Genomic DNA, 22,840 nt, shown 5'->3' on the forward strand with positions numbered 1-22,840 from the left:
CTGTCACATGTGATGTTGGAACTGCACAATGTGAGAATGAAACTGTCAAATGTCAGAAAAAAGTAAGGGAACCGCCAAATGTGACAAAAAAACTGTCACATGTGATGTTGTGTGATGTTGGAACTGCACAATGTGAGGATGAAACCTTCAAATGTGAGAAAAAAAGTAAGGGAATCCCCAAATGTGAGAAAAGAACTGTCACATGTGATGTTGGAACTGCACAATGTGAGAATGGAACCGTCAAATATGAGAAAAAAGTAAGGGAACCACCAAATGTGAGAAAAGAACTATTATATGTGATGTTGAAACTGCACAATGTAAGAATGAAACAATTAAATATGAGAAAAAGGTAACTTGGTATAGTAGGTTACCTACTAGTGGGTACCGTACCCCCCCTTTTTTGAGGGGGTACTGTAGAATTACCCATATAACTTTTATTTTGAAAATCTAATTTATAAGTGGATAAAGTAATTTGAAAATTAACAGGAAAGTTGTCTTATTTTTTAGGTAATGTTTTAGTGGGAGTTAGAGTTGCATTTTTACTAGATTGTCCTTTAGTTTTATCTTTACATAAACATAGGGGTACAGGGGCATTTTTGAACTAAAAAAAATGATGAATTCAAACAAGGAAAACTCCTTAAATAATAATATAGATAAGAACCAACCCCACGTGGCCTCCATTAAGTGTCAAAGCAATTTTGTGACCTCCACTTATCCATATCTCCAATAACAAGATTCAAGATCCTTCTCTTGTCATTGTTGCTAGTCACTCTACAAGGCTCAGTCGATCTATTTATAATAATGGATAGTGTATAAATTTGATATTTTCTAACAAGGCAATCTTTTGGTGATTTCAACTACACTTAATGGGCACATGCATCTTTCTTTTGCACCTAGTTTTTTACTTATTTTATTTTATTTTATTGAAAGCCCTCAATCGGCTCTCTTTGGTCATACGTCTTTATCATTTTCAGGCAAAATTACTCATATCACACCTATAATCAGTCTCTTTTATTAGCTTTCTTGTTTGTAATGCATCTTTATCATCTTCAAGTAGAGTATTTCAGACCACGCTTAAACCTCAATCATTGTGTGCATCTTTCTTTCATTCTAGCTTGTCAATTGCATTTCATTTGGTCTAGTTTGGTACACTTCACATCCAAGTCGGTCATGATTTCCCTCATGGTCTTACTTTTTCTCCAAACTCAAGTTATTTTTGAGCTTCCACCTTGAGTTTGAAGGACGATGTTATGCGTATCAACGCTTAATCCAAGTCATGGCTCAAGTCTATTGTCTATGTTCATTGTATCTAATCTTAAAGTCCTACTTGGAGTGAAAACAAACTAATCCTATAAGTAAAGTAATTTTAACCTTATTTAGATTGCAAATAAAGTAATCATAATCCTATTTGTAGTTCAAGTATTGTAAACATGGTTTATTTAGGGTTTAGACTACTAAAAATATCCTTCAATGAGTTCATTGTAATATAGGATTTAGTAGTAAATATGTAATTATCAAAAAATTTCTATTGTGAATATAGGTCTTTAAGGTCGAATCACGTTTATTTCCTATATTCTTCTACTTTCTCTCTTTGCCTTCTTTATTTTATTTTTCATATTTTTTCATATACTTCATCATTCTATCTTAGTTATGTCACACCTTTTTTAATATGGTATTAAAATTTTATTTTTTCTCATATAATAGAAGATAGTCCATATTAGACTTCTTATATTCTTTTGGTAAGGTGGCCTTTAATGATTTGATCCGAATAGTAATAAGCATGCCAATATAGGAAATAATAAACCAGTCAGTTGTTAGAATCTCCTATTTTTGTACGGACAAAACTTAAATATTGTACCTTAGGTGCTATTCTTTAGATTCTTTTCTTAAGATTCAGTTATGTACCTACTTAACTAAAAAATACACTTCTATCCTATGAGAAAAAATTCACACGGCAGAATCTTAACGAAGGAACCTATGGAACAACACCTAAGTACTGTACCTAAGTTTTGCCTTTATTGTATTACTCATGGATAAAATCAAGTGACTAAGACATACGGGTGATTGACTACTATGCAGCCTATATGGATCACATGAGGTCTATCCAATTAAATGCAGTCAAAACATTATCAGGGGATTGCACTTGATGTAATATCTCAGATAAAGGGTGGAAAAAAGAATTTTAATCTCAACTATTAAATAAATAGAGCGAGAGAAAAAAAAACAAAAAGTGAATTAGGAGTAAAAAAAAATTGTGAGTTAAAAAGGATAATTGCACCAGTGAGTATTGCATCCGATCTCAATCCGTAAAAGAATCGCATGATATCTATCTAGTCAAATGTAGTGAAACATTATTGACTACTAGGCCTTGTATATATGGAATCATGGATCGAATGAGATCTACATAATCAAATGCAGTTGAACATTTACAAACGAATCATGTGCGTAACATGTATCTCCCACAATATCCCGTGGACTCGTAACTGGTGGCGAGCAAAGCAATCAATTCTCCTTGAAGAATGAATAAAGAACCACGTTCTAATAATTATTGTGATGATCATAATAATAGTTTGAAAAACAAGAAACATATATGCTTCTTTTTCTACGATCCAATCCTATTTCTGAGGAATCTTGCATCTATTATACTCCTATATATAAACTTATTTTATCAACTACAAAAAGTTTTGGAAGCATCACACGACAACTATCGAATCATTTTGATACCTTAAAAGTTAAAATTCCTTGCCGGCATTATTTCATATTTTATGATGTACTTGTTTTTGTTTTTTTTTTCTCTTCCCCCTTAATGGGTAACAAAGAAAAAGAAGCATTTGGAATGTGGAATTGTACTATATTATGTTCATGCTATAGTTCAATGACATATAAAAAGAGACCAAAACTCAAAATGAATTCCTTCACTCCCTTGGAATTGCTCGGTCAATGTGTTTCCGTGAGACTATATGATAGCCTTATCTTGATTTAGAAGTTAAAATCCTCAACCTACTCACATGACCTCTACATAGATCATGTTCCAAGACTAAAGAAATAGTGTTTGAAATTTCTGGTTGCAAACATATTATTCTGCAGAAGATTGTGAATAAATTAATAAGATTGATTGAACACTGTATATATAAGCATACATTAACTCCATTACTTATATATGTTTAATTCACCGAATAATAGAACCGCAAAACAATAATTCATTTAAGTCTAAGATGTTGATAATAATATCATATGAATACTTTTTTTTTAAAGAAAGTTTCAACATATGGCGTCTACTCCTAATAATGCACTTTATCATTAGACCAAAACACCAATCGGTTTTTAGTGTAGGTAGGGATTGAACCTCAGATCTCTTATTCAACCATAAAGACTTTACTAATTGAGTTAACTGGAACCCACCATATGAATACATCTTTGGTTCAACCTAAATTCCATTTTATGAAGTACCTCATTTTTCAAGGAAACTACACTTTTTCATAATAAACACAAATATAAAGGGAACACCTTTGATGGAGCTAGGGGGTTAGGGTAAACCCTGAAGATAAACAACCACATGCATTCTATCCTTATCAGGTAAATGAGGACTTGAACAAGCAGATCAGGATTTGGTATGCCAAAGCATAATAATCTAAAATAGCACTTACAGGTGACCAACTCTTAAAATAAATAAATGAAAGACCGTTAAGCAAGTCTTGCATTTGCTACAAATAGGACTTTATTGAATCCCGCCAAAAAAAAAAAAAAATCCCAAACCTCAATCATGAATAGGAAGAGCAATTAGAGAAATGTGAAATTTCTTATCTATAGGGTTGAGGTTATGTTAACCACATTTCTTCTTGTTGTGCGAAAGACAAAGTTTAACTACAAAATATGTTGTAATCTAAAACTGCAATCTTACTCAATAAAATAAATATTACTACATATTTTAAAAGTCTAACTGTTAAATTGCATTTTCTTTACGCTATTAATACACATGTCAAATTTTGTGTTAGTCGAATATTATTTACTATATGATTTATAAGTTTATATTTTATGCATAATTTTAAACTATAAAAACTTGCAATTTAAACTTGTCAAAATCCATCTCCAATAAAAAAATATTGAATAAGGTTGTAGTATAAGGTTACAACCAATTTTGTAGCTAAATTTTGTCATTGTACAAATAACACCCTAAGACTCAAATTAATAACAATAAAAGTAGAAATAAATAACAAGCATACACAAATAACACAAAAAATTTACATGGTTCGACAAACTGCCTATCAGGCGAAGGTCAAAGTTCGTTTGATTTATATCATATAATTGACTTTGTGTGTGTGTGAGAGTTACAATTTAAAGTTTAAAATTAAAAAATAAAAAAATAAAAAGAAGAAGAAGAGAGAATTAGGAGTGCATAGTAGCTGACCTCATGTTTACATAGTTTTTGGGCCAAATTTTCAAAAACTTGTTAAAAGTTCATACATTTAGGATTAAGCCTAGTAGTACTTCGACAAATCTCAAACTTAAAGGAAAAAGGTGTTCACTTTGTAGTACACAAAATGCCCAATCCCGGCAGGTGGGCTCAGCATCAGCATCAGCTAAGATTCGAAATGGTAAATTGAGAGGCCCACGAATCAACAGGGCCGCAACGACCGGATTATTGTCATGCACACTTTATACACATATTGCCAGCTACTAGACAAAATACAAAACCAAAATTATGTTTCTACTTTGATTTTGAAACTTGTATTATAATTCTTTTAAGTAAAAAAGGAATTGAAAATAAGATGATGATATCAAAGTGGGGTTTGTAGTTTGCACCGAACAGCTTTGAGGGAAAGGAGACTTTTATTAGTCTCTATAATCCACAATCAAAGTAATCTTTCAAATGTTTCCACCAAAAGCTTTACCAAAAAGTCTTTTTGAAATGCGGGAGACATAAGCATTAGCTTTAATCTGTTGTTATTTTGGTCTAACACCAATTTACAACCATAGACTTTTTTTTTTTTTTTTTTACAGCTATTTATCCGGATAAAGAGGTCTTTCTCTAACATTACATTAAAGTCATTTGCGAGCTTAGAATTTTCTTAAAAGCTGTAAATCTTGTAGGTGATTGGAGTGAGAATTGAAACCATAACATGAGTCGGAAGGAGAGTAGAATAAAGTAAGAGTGACTGAAAATCTGACTATTGAGTTTGTTTATAATAATACAATTTGTCATTTGTGCAGGGTCGATTGAATACAATATGAGTCCTAATATGATAATTTTAAGTGGGGTTTTCTTAATATTTAAATATCAAATAAATAAAATATTTATTTAACTCTATATATATGTGTGTGTGTTTAAAAATTGTTCTTGCTTAGATGCAAATTTACTAATTAAGTTGTTGTTTTCAAGTTTTATTAATACATATTTCTAAATGATAATAGCTAATCCAATTAATTTTCTTGTGAAAATGATTGATATTATGCAAAATTTTATAAATTTTAATTTTGAAAATTTTCTTTTTGCAGGAAAAAAACTATTGGTTTTGTTAGAAATTTTGTAAGTGATACACGCAAAAAAAAAAGAAAAAAAAAGGACTATTCTTTTTAGATAATTAATAATTATATTACATGTTAAATGTAATATAAACTTTTGCATGGAAACCAAGAAATTGCTTTGCCTATTGTTCAACAAAAACACAATGTAAAATGCACCCGGTCTTCGTTAAAGTCCATTCTTCATTATTATTGTGTTCCCTACTCTCTCACCCTCTCTCTCTCTCTCTCTCTCTCTCTCCCTTTGCCCAACCTAAGCTAAATAATGTTTTTTTTTTCTTTTTTTTTTAACTTTTGCGTGTCAACTTTCTTGTCAATTTTCTTACAAGTAAAAGATGATGTGAACCTTCTTTGTTGTTAAAACGTTCTCATCAACCTCAGTTGTTACTTGTTTTCGTCAACGTAACACGTCATATTAAATTTAACACATTATATAAGCACTTTTAAATTCTATAGTGTAAGAGGATTCACGATGGGTCAGGGATATGTCAAATGTAACCAAAATTTAGCACTCAAGCCCAATTTGTCTCAACAACCGAAAGACTAAACATAGAAAAATGTAAATTTTTTTGGCATAGTGCTACAATACCATCGTAAATGTATGATGGTACTATAGCACTATGCCAAAAAAAAAAAAAAAATTTAAGGGTTCACACTGATCGATAAAGTCCATGGCAGCAGTATGTTCAGAATTCACTCTTTTCTTCTCCACTTTCGATAGGGCCTATTCCATTGAGTCTTTCGGCTGAATATTGTAAAAAATGAAGTTTATTTGTGATATGGGTATTGTTCAAACTTATTTGGAAAAATGAGTAGAGAAGTGAATTTTGAGAAAAAGTAGGAGAGAGGAGAGAGAAATGATGTGATGGATGGGGAGAGAGAAAAAAGAATTCCGGCAATGATGTTGCCGAAATTGGAAGATTAAAAAAAAAGAAAAAAAAGAAAAGAAAAGAAAATTGAATTGTGGCAAAGTACTGTTATGGATACGTGCTATTTTACCATATTTTTTACAAATTGTTGTTACGGCCAATTTTTTACTGGTTCTCATTAGTGCCTACCAACATCACTTTTTTATTTACCAATAATCACTCGTTACATCAACAATTTATGAAAGTTTTTGTAAAAAAACAATATCATTGCCGAAATTCTTTTTTCTCTCTCCCCATCTGTCACATCATTTCTCTCCTCTCTCTCCTACTTTTTCTCAAAATTTTGGCATTGATGTTGCCAAAATTCACTTCTCTCCTCATTTTGTCAAATAAGTTTGAACAGTACCCATATCACAAATAAATTTTATTTTTTTTATAATATTTAGCCAACCGACTCCCATTCCATTAGCTCACAGATACTATTAAAAGATAATATTTTAATAAAATGATAAAATAATAAAATTTTGAGATGTTGAGTATATTGTAAAATGATATGGTACAATTAATAAAATAGCTTTTAAAGATGGTAAAATGAAATAAGATGACATTTACATTCTCTCCTCATTTTGCCAAATAAGTTTGAACAGTATCCATATCACAAATAAACTTTATTTTTTCTATTGTGAATGCTCTAAGTACAAGCTCGCTAGCTCGATCTCATGTAATTAAATAGGTGAATATCAAATGGATTCTCATAAACAATATACACTTCAGCTTCCATACACAGCAAGAAAACTCCAAATACAAGTCGTTCAGTTCTATCTCAGAAGCATTATGATTTGCCCCATAGGTAACAGATAAAAAATATATATATATATATATATATATAAAATATATAAAATATTTTATTATAATTTAAAATATATTTTTTAACTGATCTAAGAGAAGGTATATTCGTGTCGTACCATTTGGGTTCCTAAAAATATTAAAGTAACTAAATACATATAGACCAAAAACCATAAAAAAAAAATGTGATGAAAAAAAAAATAGTACTAGAAATACAGGCTACTATATGAGATAAGAAGCAAAAAAGGCCTTAATTAATTTGATTCTTTGAGTTCCACAAAAGAGTTACAGTATTTTCGCTTTCCCTTCAAACTTGTATATATGCCAAAAAAAAAAAAAAAAAAGACACCCCCAAAAGATGCGTGCTTGTACGGTTTTGTAAACCGTATAACCGTATATACTAGGTTTGCGTAACTCAAAAAAGCCTGGTAAGATTCTGATTCAAACAGATATCACGTAGCAACCCCTGATTCAGGCACATAATTTAGTCTATCCACTCCTTCCCAAACCAGCTTCGATGTTATCTCATCATGTTCTGGAACATATTCCTGGTACAAAAGAAAAAAAAAAAAAATGATACATCCATAAAAACCCAAAAGCATTATTATTTTTCTGAAAATTCCTTGCAATATATATATTTTTTATATAAAATATTTGACTTAAGAGCTGAGATCAAACTCAGTCCTTGAAAGATTGTTGCATTAGATTTCAATCTATTTTCCGCATGGGTGGAGCTTGTGTCCAGCGCATCAGTGCACTGGACACGTGTCCTGTGCAGAGGCACCAGACCCGAGCCGTGTCCCTTCCGTGTAACTAGTCCGCAAGGTGTGAAAGCTTTGTTCAGTCTTCAAAGGAGTCACTTTTTGGCATTTTTGCTGATGTTTAAGTCATACAATGTTGAGAAGAGCAGCTATATTTACCTCAAGTGCTATGACCAATTGTTTGGCAGTCGGTGCAGACACGATAATGCGACGTGCGGTTGGCGAGATAAAGCCTTCATCAACGGCCTTGTCTATGAAAGACAACAAGGAATTATAGAACCCATCCACATTTAAAAGCCCCACCTGCAAATATATTGTCTTAAAATTAGTGAGAGAGAATAGATTATAATATCAAACTCGAAACATCTCTAATATTAACAATATTTTATTTTGTGACCAAAAACATAGACAAACAACTTCTTTTGACCAACAATTCTATCGTTCTTTAATTTTTTTTTCTCTCTATTTATTATTTTTATACTATATGAGAGAACCTTTTTTCCCATTCAAACGGAGATCCTCTTCCCCCACTAAAATTTCCAAATCATGAAGAACCATGACTCTTCTAAATGCCAAATCTTGTGCTATCTTTTCCATGTGAATCCAAATTAAGTACCACATGCATTGATTCTCATTTTGTAAACTAGCTTTTTTCTTATATATCCATCGCCATTGATTCAATAAGAGATCTCTTATTGAATTGTCCAATATCAAATTCAACTTTGCCACACCATAAAGAGTCGTGTACTCAAGAAACATAACAAATCATGCTTGCATAATAGGACCATAAAACGTGGGGACAAATAAAAACTATTTTGATGTGAATCTAGAAAATTAATAAGTTAGTCATAAAGCATGTTATCATGTGAAGGCAGCAACAAGAGCTATTTAATGCAAACAATATATATAAAAGACGTATTTGTTTCAATATTAACTTGACCGCAATTGTATTAGCTTTATATTATATATTTTACTCAATATCTTCATTATACTTTTGTGGTGAAAATTCTCTGGTCAAAGTTGTTTTGTAAAAATCTTGACCTTTAATAACACGAGGAACGGAAGGAAACTTTTCTTACGGGTTTGTGGTGAATTCCAAGTTGAGCCCACGTAATGACTTCCAGCAACTCTTCCATTGTGCCGTATCCACCTGAGATTATGTGATATACACGATCAATCTTCTAACATAAGATATAGCATGTGACTGAGACTATCTATTATATTCCAAATAGGTTACACACACTGATTTGAGGATCAATTCATACCATGGGATTCCATTAAAAAAATGAATAGAAAATCATACATACCAGGGAGGGCAATGAATGCATCAGCTTGACGAGCCATCTCAGCTTTCCTTTGGTGCATATCAGATACAGCTCTCACTTCTCCAACTGTTTCACCAGTTATCTGCAACAATTGATAACATGTAATATTAATATCACAATATCACCAACTTAAGATGCTGAATATCACTTTTTTTTTATAGAGAAAGTATGGGTATTTTCTAGAGTTTTGTAACTAAACAACATTGGTTGATCTCCTTAAGAAAGAGAGCCACAGTTCGAATCCATTTTCCCCACTGATAATAAGATTATCAAATTAAAAAAAGTAGGAGTATTCGATCTTGGACCTAAAGCCCACAAGAGATATATTTAAATTAATTTATATTTTTCTCTATTAGAGGAAAAAATATATTTTTGAATAACAATGTCAACAAGAATATATTTGAATAAGAACCAATAAACGTCAAACCAATTTAAAAATAGTATTGCTTGGAATTAAATGAAAAAAATAACACAATACCAAGGTAGTAATTAACACACAATGCGCAATTACACCTCAGTAGCCACTAGTGTCGTCATAAGCCTTGGATTTTAAAGAATGATAGAAAATGAAGATAGCATTTGATTTGTTAGTCACATCAGGCATTGTCCAATTAAATTTTGTTGCCATAAATGACAAAGCTGTATTTACTATCAAGAACGAAGAAATTGCATATGTAAAGATTTGCTAGGAGTGTATTAATGTACCTCCCTAGGCATTAGACTCCTTGGAATAACTCTGCAAAAAAAAAGAAAAAAGAAACCCACAACATAAATCAGTACCATTCCAACATAGCATTTCTCATTATTATTATTATTATTATTATTATTAAATAACCACTACCCTAAATATTATTTTGGAACAACTTGAAAACTCAGACTGATCTGTGCACCCCTTAAAAATAAAGAATAACATAGGCCAATGATACTGAGATGAGCAGGACGGTCCATTAGAGACAGTTACTGATACTTTTATTAAAAGGAAACAAAAGCAATTCTCAAATCAATGTGTCCAAAAGTTCTCAACTTCTCATACTTTCTAATACCTTTCTATCTCAATCTTTTTAACTTTAAGTCCGAGTGTGCTGACACTGCAAGGACTAAAAGGCATACAACTTTATACAACTGATCAAAGCTGTTCAAAAAGCCTCCGAAACATTAGTAAAAACGCACACTTTTAGATTCTGCTGTGTACACTTAAGACAAACTAGCATTCTGTGCATTGAAACTATGATTTTCATTTGGTCAGGGTATTATTATGTTATACAACCCTCCAAAATGTGGCCAGTTTGTTCAAAGGAAAAGAAAAGACAAGAAAAGTGAATGTCCATTTTATTATCTGGCCCAGCATTTGATCCCATAATGTCTGCCTCAAGATGGTTGGAGAACCCAATTCATAGTAAATTGGGAAAACGTGCATGCTTTTAAGAATTTGAGAGAAAGCAAATAGCTTGCAAAGAAAACAAAGAGTGGCAGTCATGGGAAGAGAAATAATGTCCATCTTTTGACAATAAAAACCATTTCAAGTACTGTTCTGTTATATTTATATATCAAGTGTCTTGGTTTTCTCCTTATTATGTTTAAGCTTTAAAAGGTTTTATGTTATAATTTTCCAAATAATTACTCATGCCGTATTCGTTTTTGTGCTTCTTAGGATTAAACTCCTTAATCCTATTTATTTGACATTATAATACCAAGTTATTCCCGTGTCTGTGCCCGTGCTTTGAAACTCCCTATTCCTGCTTACTTGACATTGGAACGCCAAGACAAGAGAGAGAGAGAGAGAGAGAGAGAGAGAGAGGGAGACAAACCCTAGAACATGGCGCCCACCATCATGAACTGCCTGAGAAACAAGACCCATCAATCCCACGCTCCCACCTCCATAGACCAAATCAATCCTTCTCTCCACCTGCAAAACACATCGAAAACCAGACCCATTAACACATGTCACAAAACCCATCATCAAAACAAACATTAATTTAGTACTAAGTGAGATTTTTTTTTTTATGTGGTACTAAGTGAGATAGGAGTAGAAAAAATAAAAAAGATAATAATAATAGCAGTGATAATAAGCCTCGGTTGAAATGTAAACCGAGCCTAGTGTAAGTGAAATAAAATAATAAATACTATAATTGAAGGAAACCCCCCATAAACAAAAATCATGGAGGTTTTTGGTCATTGAAGCTTGTGGAGGTACCCAAGGTTTGTGACACGCTTAAAGAGTCATGATACCAAGGGAGCACGTTTGGTTCCCCCGGAAAAAGCAGGAGATTATTATTTTAACAAGGTTTAAATAAAAAATAAAAAACCATAATACTCATAGAGACTCTAGAGAGAGAGAGAGATCATTCATGCAAGAAGGCTGCTCAACTGACAGTGAGGTTACAGCTAGCAATCTCAACCTCTCTCTCTCACGCCAAACATAAACCCTAAACCTTCCCCTAATTCCTCAACAATCATGAGCCCACGTTGGCAAGATTGTTTCTTCAACACACCAACTTTTTTTTCTTGCAATAAATGAGGGAAAGAGGATTCGAAGCCAAGTCCTCTCTATAAGGAGAATTGGATAGTATACAGTACACTCACTTGGGAATAAAGAATTTGTGGGGAAGAATTAAATGGTTAGAGAAATAAATGCACTAAGAGGTAAAATTAATGTGAAGCTAATTCACACAAATATACAGGAAGACAGAAAGCCATGAAATTGCACCAACTTGATGAACAACTTTTTTCTTTTTTTGGTCCCAAGACAATGCACCTTCATTGAATCTAATTTACCAAAACAAGGAAAGAAGATAGAGATAGAAAACCCGGATGGCATTTTGAATCAGCAAGGGATCAGAGAAGAAATAGAAGTTCAAAAATGTGTTGATAAACGCATGTACTTCCATAAAGTACTGATCTTTCTGGGAAAAACTCTTAGCGAAATCCATGGGAGAGAGAGAGAGAGAGAGAGAGAGGGTGGAGAGATTTTAACGTTACCAGTTCCTTTCCAAGTTCCACAGCAGCTTCTTGGTAACTGGCTTTCTTCCCTGAACTACTCCCACAGAACACACAAATCCTATTGAATCTGGACTTTGTCTCTTCCATATCTCTCTCTCTCTCTCTCGGAATATAATGATCTCCTTGAACAAGGGAGGAAGGTTGAGAATGAGAACAAAGTGGGTATTTGTTTAAATATATAAAAAAAAAAAAATCCTCTCAAACCCACTTTCAAGACTTGTTAACTCCTTGGCCAAGTAAGTTATATGCTACACTTTCTTTTTTATGTAGGATAATATGATACACTTGTATTACCAAAAATAAAAAAATAAAAAAATGATACACTTGGTTGAATGTATATTAATTTATTTTAGATTATGGAAAGTTAGAAAACATGGTGTTGTTTGTGACGAAAGTGGGTCTGTGGACAATTATTAATTGTGTTCCCACATCCCACGGTTGGAATATATTTCATTTAACCATGTGTTTTTGGTTTGCTTTATTTTTATTGGTTTATTTGTATTAAATAATAAGCCAGGTAAAAATATAAAGGGTAAAACTTATATAAATACCTTTGACCTTTTTTGTTATTTTTTATGCAAGGTAGAAATTTTACTCTAACCTAATCTAATTGTATATACGTGGATTCTCAAAAAAATAATTGTATATGTGTATTTTCTATATATAAAAAAAATGTATATGTGTGTGAAACTTCTTCCTAAAAATTTGAACAGAAATGAGTTCTAATATAAAGGTAAGCATTTATTGTTTTGAATTTAATTATTCTTGAAAAATATATACTATTCTTATTGGTCAATCTAGCCAAATGTTTGAATTCAATTGAGAAACTTAATGCATTACATCTAAGTTATTGTATCTATTTTTTTTTTCCAAATATAAACATATTCAAATATGTAAAAATTTTAAATGTTATATATATAAACTAAATAAATTGGGAAAACAAATATACCAAACAAAATATCATGGTAATAAATTGCATAGTAACTCTAGAATAACAATAATTTTCACAAAACATATCTTCTTTTTTTAGAATACAAAATATATCATATTTGATAATGTGTTAAGTTATTAATGATAGATAATACAATAATGTTAGTGATAGACTCAAATGTGAATCACAGTAAAAACTTTCAACTTAACTATTGTGTCCAAGACACTGCTTCCTCATATAAATGATTGATTATAAATTATTGTAAACTGAATATTAAGAAAAGCATTGTCTATAGCATTAGAGCATTTACATGAGGTATGCTAAAATAGTAGAAGACCTAAAATATAGATAGTGAAGGCTATGAAGCCCAAAAATCACTTGCATCGGATCATGAATCGGTTATGTGTTGATGCCTACTTTGGCAAAAAAGGCCCAATAACAAGAAGAAGCCAACAATATAGAAGGGGAGAAGGAAGAAAAATTAGCAAAGTAAGAAAAAAAAAATTAAGCCCGAATGGCAAGAATAATGGTCCATAAGCCTATAAAATGGTAAAAAGGCTCCAAAGAAAGAAAATGGGCTCAAGGGAGCCCAGAGAAGGAAGTAGTAAGCTCATGAGAATCAAGAAATGAAAAGCAAACAAAAATGGGTTGGATGAGCTCAAAGAAATGAATTAGTAAATGGGGTTGGTGTAAAGGCCAACAAACCTTGAAAGTAAAGGATATGGTAATTGGGTTGGGGAAGCCTGAAAGATTTAGCAAAAGGAAGCCCAAGATAGTATAAGAATTAACTCAGTAGAAATACTAGGCAACGTCAACTAAATAAAGAAAAAGTACATGACAAGCCCAAAGGAGACTAAGCAAGCACAAGTCAAGTGATAACATGGCAGAAGCAATGGAGTGGCGTGGTAGGAATACCAATTGACCCACAAACTAGGAGTAAAAGGATACGGGGGTTGAATTAAAGAAGAAAAGGCCCAAACCCTAGCAATATTCAGCCCGAAGAAGAAGCAAGATGCAAAGAATGAAGACCCAGTGACTCATTCACGTCACAAATGGTTAAAAATGAGCAACAGAACGTGCAGTAAGACTAGACAAATCCACAGGCAAAGGTAAACGCATAAACAGCAGACAAGCCATGGACTTAAATGGGAGTAGAGCACACATAAGGCTCAAACACTACCCACTTGTACCCAGCCAACACAGGTGCGGTGGGCCATAGGTCAGAGATAAGAGAAGGTATGGTCTGGCGGTGGAGAGAAGGGAAAAGTCTATTTTGGGATTCATACTCAAGCTCTTTTGAGGGAAATGTCCTGCTACGATGACATACTACCCAAAAAAGGGAATGCTGGGATGACATACTATCCAAAAAAGGGAAAGCTGAGTTAGAATCACTAGGTGCATGCCATAGGAGTTAGTAAGAGAGAATACCCAACCCTCATCTGGATGGGAATGCCACGAAGCACAAGAAAATAAAACAAAATTCTTTTGTCTAGGAATGGCATGTAGCGCAGCCAGTACAGGGTAGTGGTGATGGCTGAACAGCCAGCAGAGTAGTCGGTGGCCTAGGAAGGACACCCACACCAGGCCAAAAGTAGTTAAGGGGTAAAACAGTAAAACTTATCACGACAGGCAGCATAAAAAGGTCTTAGCTATGCACAGTAAAGGGTAGTGAGGAGTAAGGAGGAACAAGTGAGAAAAATAACAAGAAAGAAAATGACGAAAAAATAAGGAAGGATAGAGGAAATATAGAAACAAGAAAGAAAATAGAAGGCAGTGAGAAACAAAGAGGATAAAAAGTAAAGTGAGGAAATAAAAGTGTGATAAGGCATAGGCTACTCCCTTCTCTCCCTCTCAATAGCTTACTCTCTAACAAGTTAAAGGACTTGAGATTAAGCCATTTAGGTCCATTCTTTCAAAGTAGGCAATTTCCATGACAGGATTTCCTTGTGAGATTCCCCCAATTGGAGATTGGTTCCTCTCTTGGACTTCATTTGCTAAGGAACCAAGCATAGCAAACTAATCTCCCCCCCCTCCCCCCTTTTGTTGATTGATCAAGCATTAACATTATTCCTTTTTTTTATTTTTTATCGCTAACATATTTATGCCGTATTCGCATTACTGTGTTTTCTTATTGAGAAAGTGGTTTAAATATTATCTTTGGTTAACAACAAACATGTCTTTTTTATCCTATTATATTATTTTCCTCCTGCTATAACATTTTTGCGACAGCATCCTCTGCCGTGGGCACGTGACCAAGATCTTAGCAAGAGGGTCCTAGCTTGCGCACAAGTTGGCTTAAGGTGAGTTTCAATTGAGTTAGTCCCAACTCTCTTACCTCAGAACTATTGGGCCACAGCGTGGCAGGAAGCAATCTAGCCCAGAAAATACAAAAAATGCCCACCAAATTATGTAAGTGAGGAGAAACCTTTCTTTGTCATAAGTTTTTATCATGGTCATAGGCACCATGGATTGTGCTACAGATTAATAGATTTTAAATTTTTGGATAAAATACTATTTTGGTTTTACTAAAAGTTTGTTTTCCATCCCTAAATTTTAAGAGGTTCATTTTTTGTCCTTAAACTATTAAAAAGTTCATCTTTCATCCATAAACTATTGAAAATTTTTTATTTATGTTCTTTAACTTTACTAAAAATTTGTTTTTTATCCTAAACTATTGAAAAAAATTCCTTTTTCATCCCTATTTTTGTCTCTAAACTATTAAAAAAAACTTTTTACAAAGTTTAAGGATGAAAAAAAAACTTTTTAAAGTTTAGGCATGAAAAATAAACATTTGTTAAAGTTTAGAAACCAAAATAGTATTTTACCCAATTTTAAAATAAACCTTTTTTCTGTGTTTATTGCATATATGATACATATCCGTTTGGTTTAGTTGTTTTAAAAATAAAAACAAATATTTTTTATTTAGCTGAATTTATTGTGTACAATATTTTAAAATTATCACTTTTGTATGTAATAGGTGCAATTCTATTTTGTTTACTTTTAACAAACAAATAAACTAATAAACAAACAAAATTTCGATATAGTTTCTTATGTGAAATACATTAAACTCTCCAATTGCATTCAAACATATAGTTGCATTAACCAATGATACAAATAATATTTTTTTCAAGGACAATTAAATTTAACAAAACTGTAGGGACGCAAAAACCAATATGAGCTCTATTGATGGGCTTGGGCTGGATCTTGGTCCCAATACAATTAATTTATAGAAATGAGTGTGCGGGTCAACACTTGGGCTTCTTAGGCTAGTAGCTCGTTGAATGAAGTGAAAGGAATAGTTCAAGATGTGCTCAACAGTAATGAAGTTTAAATGAAAGCATAATTTATTATTTATCTTTCTCATTGAGCTGGCTAAGGATTACTTTTATACTAGAGTAAGCTTTACAATTTCTATTCTAAGCCTTTTTCTCTTTTTCTCCCGATCTCTGTTCATGTGGGATCTTTCCGCTTTTATAACCATTTGATTTTCATCTTAGTCTTCCACTTGGAGGGCTACCAATCTTCTCATAAATACTTGTTTCATCCTTGCTTGGCTGGCAATGGGAGAGTAGGATATAGGTTGTGTGAACACTGTTCAGATGTCATTCTACTATTAATGCGGTAGATTGAGTTGTTGTAGTGTATTTAATGTAGAAATGATAGTTGTTTTACATGGAAGTTTCCTCTCCCTCTCGCCTGCCTTTGTCACTATGGCCTTCTTCAATTCTATATATATCTTTCAGTTCGAGTGACTTCCTCCTCGTCTCCCACGAGATACCCTTTATGGGGCCTCCTCGGATAGGGCATACTCCTTGGGTATTCTGATTTGTCAGACATGTTGAGTGCCTCGGTTGGACCAGGTCTAGTTTGATGATGGATTGGGCCCGGTCACTCTTCAAGCCTGTTTTGGCAAAGGTGCCTCTCTCAGCTCCCTATAGAAACTATATATTTGAAATTAATTGTAGAATTTATACTACACACAATATATATATGTGTGTGTGTGTGTGGAGAGAGATGAGGGCCTGCACTTTAGGAACATTGTGCTCAAGATCTTTGATGGAAGACCTTTTTTGGCTTGATTCAAAAGGGGCTCGGCCACCACACTTACGTACATTGAGTCTTTCATCAGCATCGATAGGTAACACAATTCTTTGCCAAATTCGTGATAACGACACTCTTTCCTTGTCTATCATGCTAAATGTCCCAATTAATGACACATTCACCTCTACCGGATCGCATTATCGTGCATGCATAGGTGATATAATTATATATATAATAGGTGAAGTAGAGAGAAACTCCAATTGCAATTCTAAATTAGAATCCTAATTTTGTGCCATGTGTCAAGATTCATGTGGTTCCATTTGTCTAAATTTAAGTGAATCAGTTGTAATTCCGGTGTGCTCCTTTTTTTCTTTTCTTTTTTTCCACACCTGCATATTTCAAGGTTCATCTTCCCACACCTGTGTATTTCAAGGTTTATCTCCCCTTCTCCAATAATCAAAATGTAAAACCTTCCTCTCCTATCAATGATGCATGTATTTGGGTATTTCTGTATCTTATATAAGAAGAGGTTTTCCATAGATTCGGATTTTACTCACAATTTTCATGGTCCTAATTTATGCTTCCTAAGGTTTGATTACTTCTTTCTTTCATCTGCCTATACTTTCGTTTGTTTTTGCGAATAATTATTATTGTTTAATTATAAAATTTCTTTATTTTCCTATCATTGATGTTGCATGTTTATTTTCTGTTTCATAACAAGTTGTAAGGAAACTCAGAATTTTAATGGTCCTGGTTTATGGTCTGCAAAACAAATTCCAACCATTCCTAAGGTTTGATTACTCATTTTTTTCATCTGCCTATTGTTTCAGTCCTTTTTGTGAACAATTTTTATTCTTTAATTATGAAAGTTTTTTTGTTTGTCTATGTTTGATGTTACATGTTTATTTCCTATTTCAAGTTTCATAATTTTTTTTTGTTTGCCTATGTTATTCAGGTTTCCCTTGATTGTGTAATAGTATATGTTGTAAACAGTTTATTGTCTTGACAAATGTCGTTTATGTTTTCACTGTTTATGTCCTAATTTGTTGTGCTTTTTTCCCCCCACAGGAGATTGTCATAATATTGGAAACTTTGTTGCCAACGAACTGAGGCTTTAAAACTACTGATTTCCTTACCAAAGGTCAACTCTGTTTTTATTGTTTATATTGTTATTATTATTGGTGAATTATTTGATAGGCTGTTGATATTCTATTTAGGACAAAGTTTAGTTACAAAACTTATTGTAGCCTAAGATTACAACTTTACTCAATAAAATAAATGTTACTTCATATTTTGAAAATTTAACCGTTGAATTGCATGTTTTACATGCTCTTATTACACATGCCAAATTTTGTGTCAATTGGATATTATTTACTATATGATCTATATGTTTATATATTATGCATAATTTTAAACTACAAAAACTTGCAAATTAGATAATTTATTGATGACATAGCTGTTGATTTTTAATTTTTTAGAAATTTTGCAAGCATGGACGATATAAGAAGAAGATGTAATCCAATGGTAGATTTCTCAAAATTCACTTCCAATAAAAAGATATTGGGTAAGTTTGTAGCCTTAAGCTACAACTAATTTTGTAGCTAAACTTTGTCCTTCTATTTATTAAAGCTTTTGATGTTTTTATTTGAACGGTAGTCACAATTGTACCAAAACTTCCTATTATCCCTTGAATCTATTAACAAATTATTAAAAAATATGAAAAGTATTTAGCTGTGATGTTCCATAATATTTGCTTATTTTGTTAACAAAGGTCAGTTTTTTTTCCCCCTATTTATGTTGTGATTACAAAAAAATATGGTTAGTATTTAACCCTGATAATGTATAAATAATTGCTTATTCTTGTGAAAAAAGTTAGCTACTTTTTTACTGATAGTGTTGTTAAATTGTCGATAAATTATATGACTTACTGTTGATACGCTTTTCGTTAGAGCCTTAAACATTTTTGTTTTAATGGGTTATATTTTTAAAAAAAATTGTGGAAAAGATCTATGTGTAGAAAGATTATTTTCTTTTATGATTAAAATATAACCCATGTTGGAGTGAAATTGCATTAGATCTAGATCATATTTTAATTAAATTAGACTCTAAGAGAGAGAGAGAGAGAGAGAGAGAGAGGCCAATTGATTTCTTGCTAAAATCAAAGAGGCCAAAACCAACGAACCTCTCATTTCAAAAAATGAAAGAAAAAAAAAAACAATGAACAGTCAAAAAAATAATCATCAGTGTCCTCTACATTCATAATCCACATCTTTGCTCCCATAATCCTTAAAAAAAACCTTAGCTTTTGGAACTCCTGAATACAGAGCCTCTACCCAAGTTCAATCAAACTCAATTACTAAGAGAAAGTGAAGATGGATGAACAAACTGAGATGGAGTAAAGCAAACGGAGAAAAAGGAGAAGAACAAATATTTTAGAATTATGGGACTCTTGGGCGCTTCCTCAGCCCAAGATTTTTTAAAGATCTATCAAGATATCTCCCAAAAGTAAGACGAGAGCCCTTACTTCAAAAAATCTCTTCGTATAGCAAAAGATATCTTGAGTAAAAAAAAATACGGTAAGGAAAAAAGGTTTGGATTCCTATGTATTCGAGGAAGAGGAATCAAACGGATCCCTCATTTTAAAAAGGATGATATGGATTTTTTTCCTCATTTGAAATATGAAATGGAGTTAAGTTAGGTCAAATATTGACCTTAAAGAATGGTTAGTTTAAACCTATTCTTCAATTATAAAATTGTAGCATTATTAGATAGTACTTCTATGATTTTTCTTAGTGCATGAAAGCCCCGATTAAATAAATAAATAAATAATTTTTATTCATTAATATCTTGGTCTAATGATAAAAAATAATCATTATAAAGTAAATATTATATATTCCAATTATATTATATTTAAATAGTTAATTAGTAAAAAGGTAACCGTAACTTAATTTGTTATATTTGCTGATAACCTTAAATAAAGTGGGTAACTAAACAACTTTTTCAGTTTATTTATTTTTTTCTATTTCATGTTGGACTATAACATTACAAATCAAGTAATAACTCCACCATTTTTTTCGTAGTTATATTTTAAGTTAGACCATGACATGGTTACATAGTAGTTAATTAGGTTTGCCACGTTGCATTGTAAAAAGCTAGATTTCTTATTTTCTTTCATTTCATTTTTGTCACTTTGAACAGAAACTAACAAGGTTATACTGACTTATACATGACAAGAATTATATCATATCAATTAATAATTCATGTCACATTCAACAGTAACCCCAAAAGTCTTTGATAATTTTTTTTCCAAACTATAAACTATGACAAGAGTCACTTTCGATGGGAGGTTTTACCATATCACATGATAATAACTCGTATTTATTGTCTTTTTTTTTGTCACTTTAAACATATAATAATAAGATCATACATAAACATCCATGACTAAACTCATAATGACTAGATATATACTAATTAAAATTGAATACATAATATGTTGAGTGATTTAAATGAATCACATTTCTTGTCACTCTTTAATAATTTACCAATATTTGAATATAAATTTGAAAAAAGCAATAACCCAATTCTGAATCTATCTTTATAGTTGTTTCTAGATTCTTCTCATTGTACGATTCAATAAATAATAATTAATAAGTTTGATCAATTTTCTTCTCTATGTTACGATTTTTTTCCCTTCCTTCTAAGCAAATTTAATTCCTTTATGTTTTATATTGATTTTCATTTTTGTTGATTCATTGAACTGGTTTGTGTTATATTCCTGAGATCCGAATCATTGCCCACTTTCTAATACTGTGAATCGTTAGGGGACTAAAACAACAATTCAATGAACCTAATTAACCACTAACATTAACTGTAAAGTATTAATATTAACGGATAGAAACAATGAAATTCCTTAAGAACCAACTGCAATACAAAATTCTATACGAATTGAACCATTTCACCATCAAATTCATGTATAATCATTTCAAAATTCTTAAACACGTGATTATTATGTATTGTTATTTAATATCATACTATGAACCTTAAAAAATGATTTTATTATAAACAGTAGATGAAATGTTATAACACTATTTCAAACAAAACAACAATATGAAAACTTTAAAAAACCTTCCTAATGACATATGGGTTGAAATCTTTTCAAAAGTGGGCAAAGATTCGGCAACACTCTTAAGGAAACATTAAGTTAAGATAAAAAAACTATTTCTTCAATTTGTATCTACTTATTCATTTCCCTCTATATAAATAATTCAGTCTATTAATTTAATTTTTTTCTTTGTCTTAGTTAGTTGCAAACGCTTCAAGGAGTTAACAGAAAAGAAATTAGTTCTCTAACAAATTGAGCTGACTCCCTATTTCAATCATCCAGCTCTACTACATGACAAAGAAAAAAGTTTAATATTTTCATGTTATGAAGCAGAAAATCCTTATGCGCTACTGATAGTGGAAAGCTACCAATATTTTTTGAATGAAGAAGTTGTTGTCGGAAAAAAATTAATTGAAAAAACTCTTCCATGTGGCAATTTTATTGCACCTTATATTTATGGAATCATGCTACTTTGTGAGTCAAATAATGAAGGCATTGATAACCTTTTGGAAATTTTAAATGATGAACATGGGAAGCATTGACTTGTCAAATGCCGAAAAATGCTTTGACTACTTACTGCAATAACCGACATGTATAAAATTCCAAACTTTCAAGCATACCATAAAATTGGAATGGGACATTGGAACCGAGATGAACTTTATCCTTACGGTTATGAAGAATTTGTAGTGACGTGCAAAAAATGCAATATCCTGTTCCATTGTTAATTGTTTGTTAAGCTTTGCAAAAGTTTTACAATTATGATTTCCTTAGTGGTTTGCCAAAATCAATAATTATCGATTGTGGAAAATTCAAATTGTAATAAACCTTATCCTTGTGATTATCAAAAATTTGTAATTAAATGCAATATATATATTTTTAATTTTTTATTTAATTCTATCCTCTTTGTGATAAACCCAAAAAGACAAAAAAAGAAAAGAAAAAAAAGACCAATACTATCACTACAATTAACCATTTTCCTATGTGGTTATCAATAGTATTTAAATTATATATATAAGAATTATACTATGCATCTTAATGTGTATTTTTCAGTATATCCATACAATTGTAAAAAAAATTACATAATGCAAAGTTTTGTTAATCAAAATGTTCTGGTTAATAATATAAATTTAGACTTAACTAAGCCTTTTAAACATGAATAAATCTACCTAATAATATCCTTACAACATTTTTTAAAGACTTAACAAAATATAAGAATGACTATTTATCAATAGTATTTACATTATATATATAAGAATTATACTATGCATCTTAAGGTGTATTTTTTAAGTATATCCATGCAATTGTTAAAAAATTACATAATGCTAAGTTTTGCTAATGAAATTTTCTGGTTAATAATATGAATTTGGACTTAACTAAGCCTTTTAAACATAAATAAACTCATGATTAATAAATAAATAAATAAAAACAAAACCAATAGTATC

General features: G+C 31.6%; 1 protein-coding gene across 1 annotated transcript; it reads right to left on the bottom strand.

Moving 5' to 3' along the window:
- Positions 1–7,478: 7,478 nt before the first annotated feature.
- LOC142610976 (cytokinin riboside 5'-monophosphate phosphoribohydrolase LOG7) lies at positions 7,479–12,544 on the bottom strand. The gene is made up of 7 exons (XM_075782969.1): positions 12,304–12,544; positions 11,133–11,230; positions 10,030–10,060; positions 9,307–9,406; positions 9,079–9,149; positions 8,159–8,302; positions 7,479–7,786 (listed from the first exon to the last, which is right to left on the bottom strand). Exons 1-7 carry the CDS (start codon positions 12,409–12,411, stop codon positions 7,691–7,693), a joined length of 648 nt encoding a protein of 215 aa, XP_075639084.1. The 5' UTR covers positions 12,412–12,544; the 3' UTR covers positions 7,479–7,690.
- Between the last annotated feature and the right edge of the window lie 10,296 nt (positions 12,545–22,840).

This window comes from Castanea sativa, chromosome 9, assembly GCF_040712315.1.
Source record: "Castanea sativa cultivar Marrone di Chiusa Pesio chromosome 9, ASM4071231v1".
Lineage (NCBI taxonomy): Eukaryota > Viridiplantae > Streptophyta > Magnoliopsida > Fagales > Fagaceae > Castanea > Castanea sativa.

Bases quoted from the DNA above. Each gene is read 5' to 3' on its own strand.
- LOC142610976 (XM_075782969.1), bottom strand. From the start codon at position 12,411: ATGGAAGAGACAAAGTCCAGATTCAATAGGATTTGTGTGTTCTGTGGG. The intron at 9,407-10,029 runs GTACATTAATAC...CAATTGTTGCAG, and splicing joins GGAGTCTAATGCCTAGGGAG to ATAACTGGTGAAACAGTTGG. The intron at 8,303-9,078 runs GTAAGAAAAGTT...ATATATTTGCAG, and splicing joins TTGGAATTCACCACAAACCC to GTGGGGCTTTTAAATGTGGA.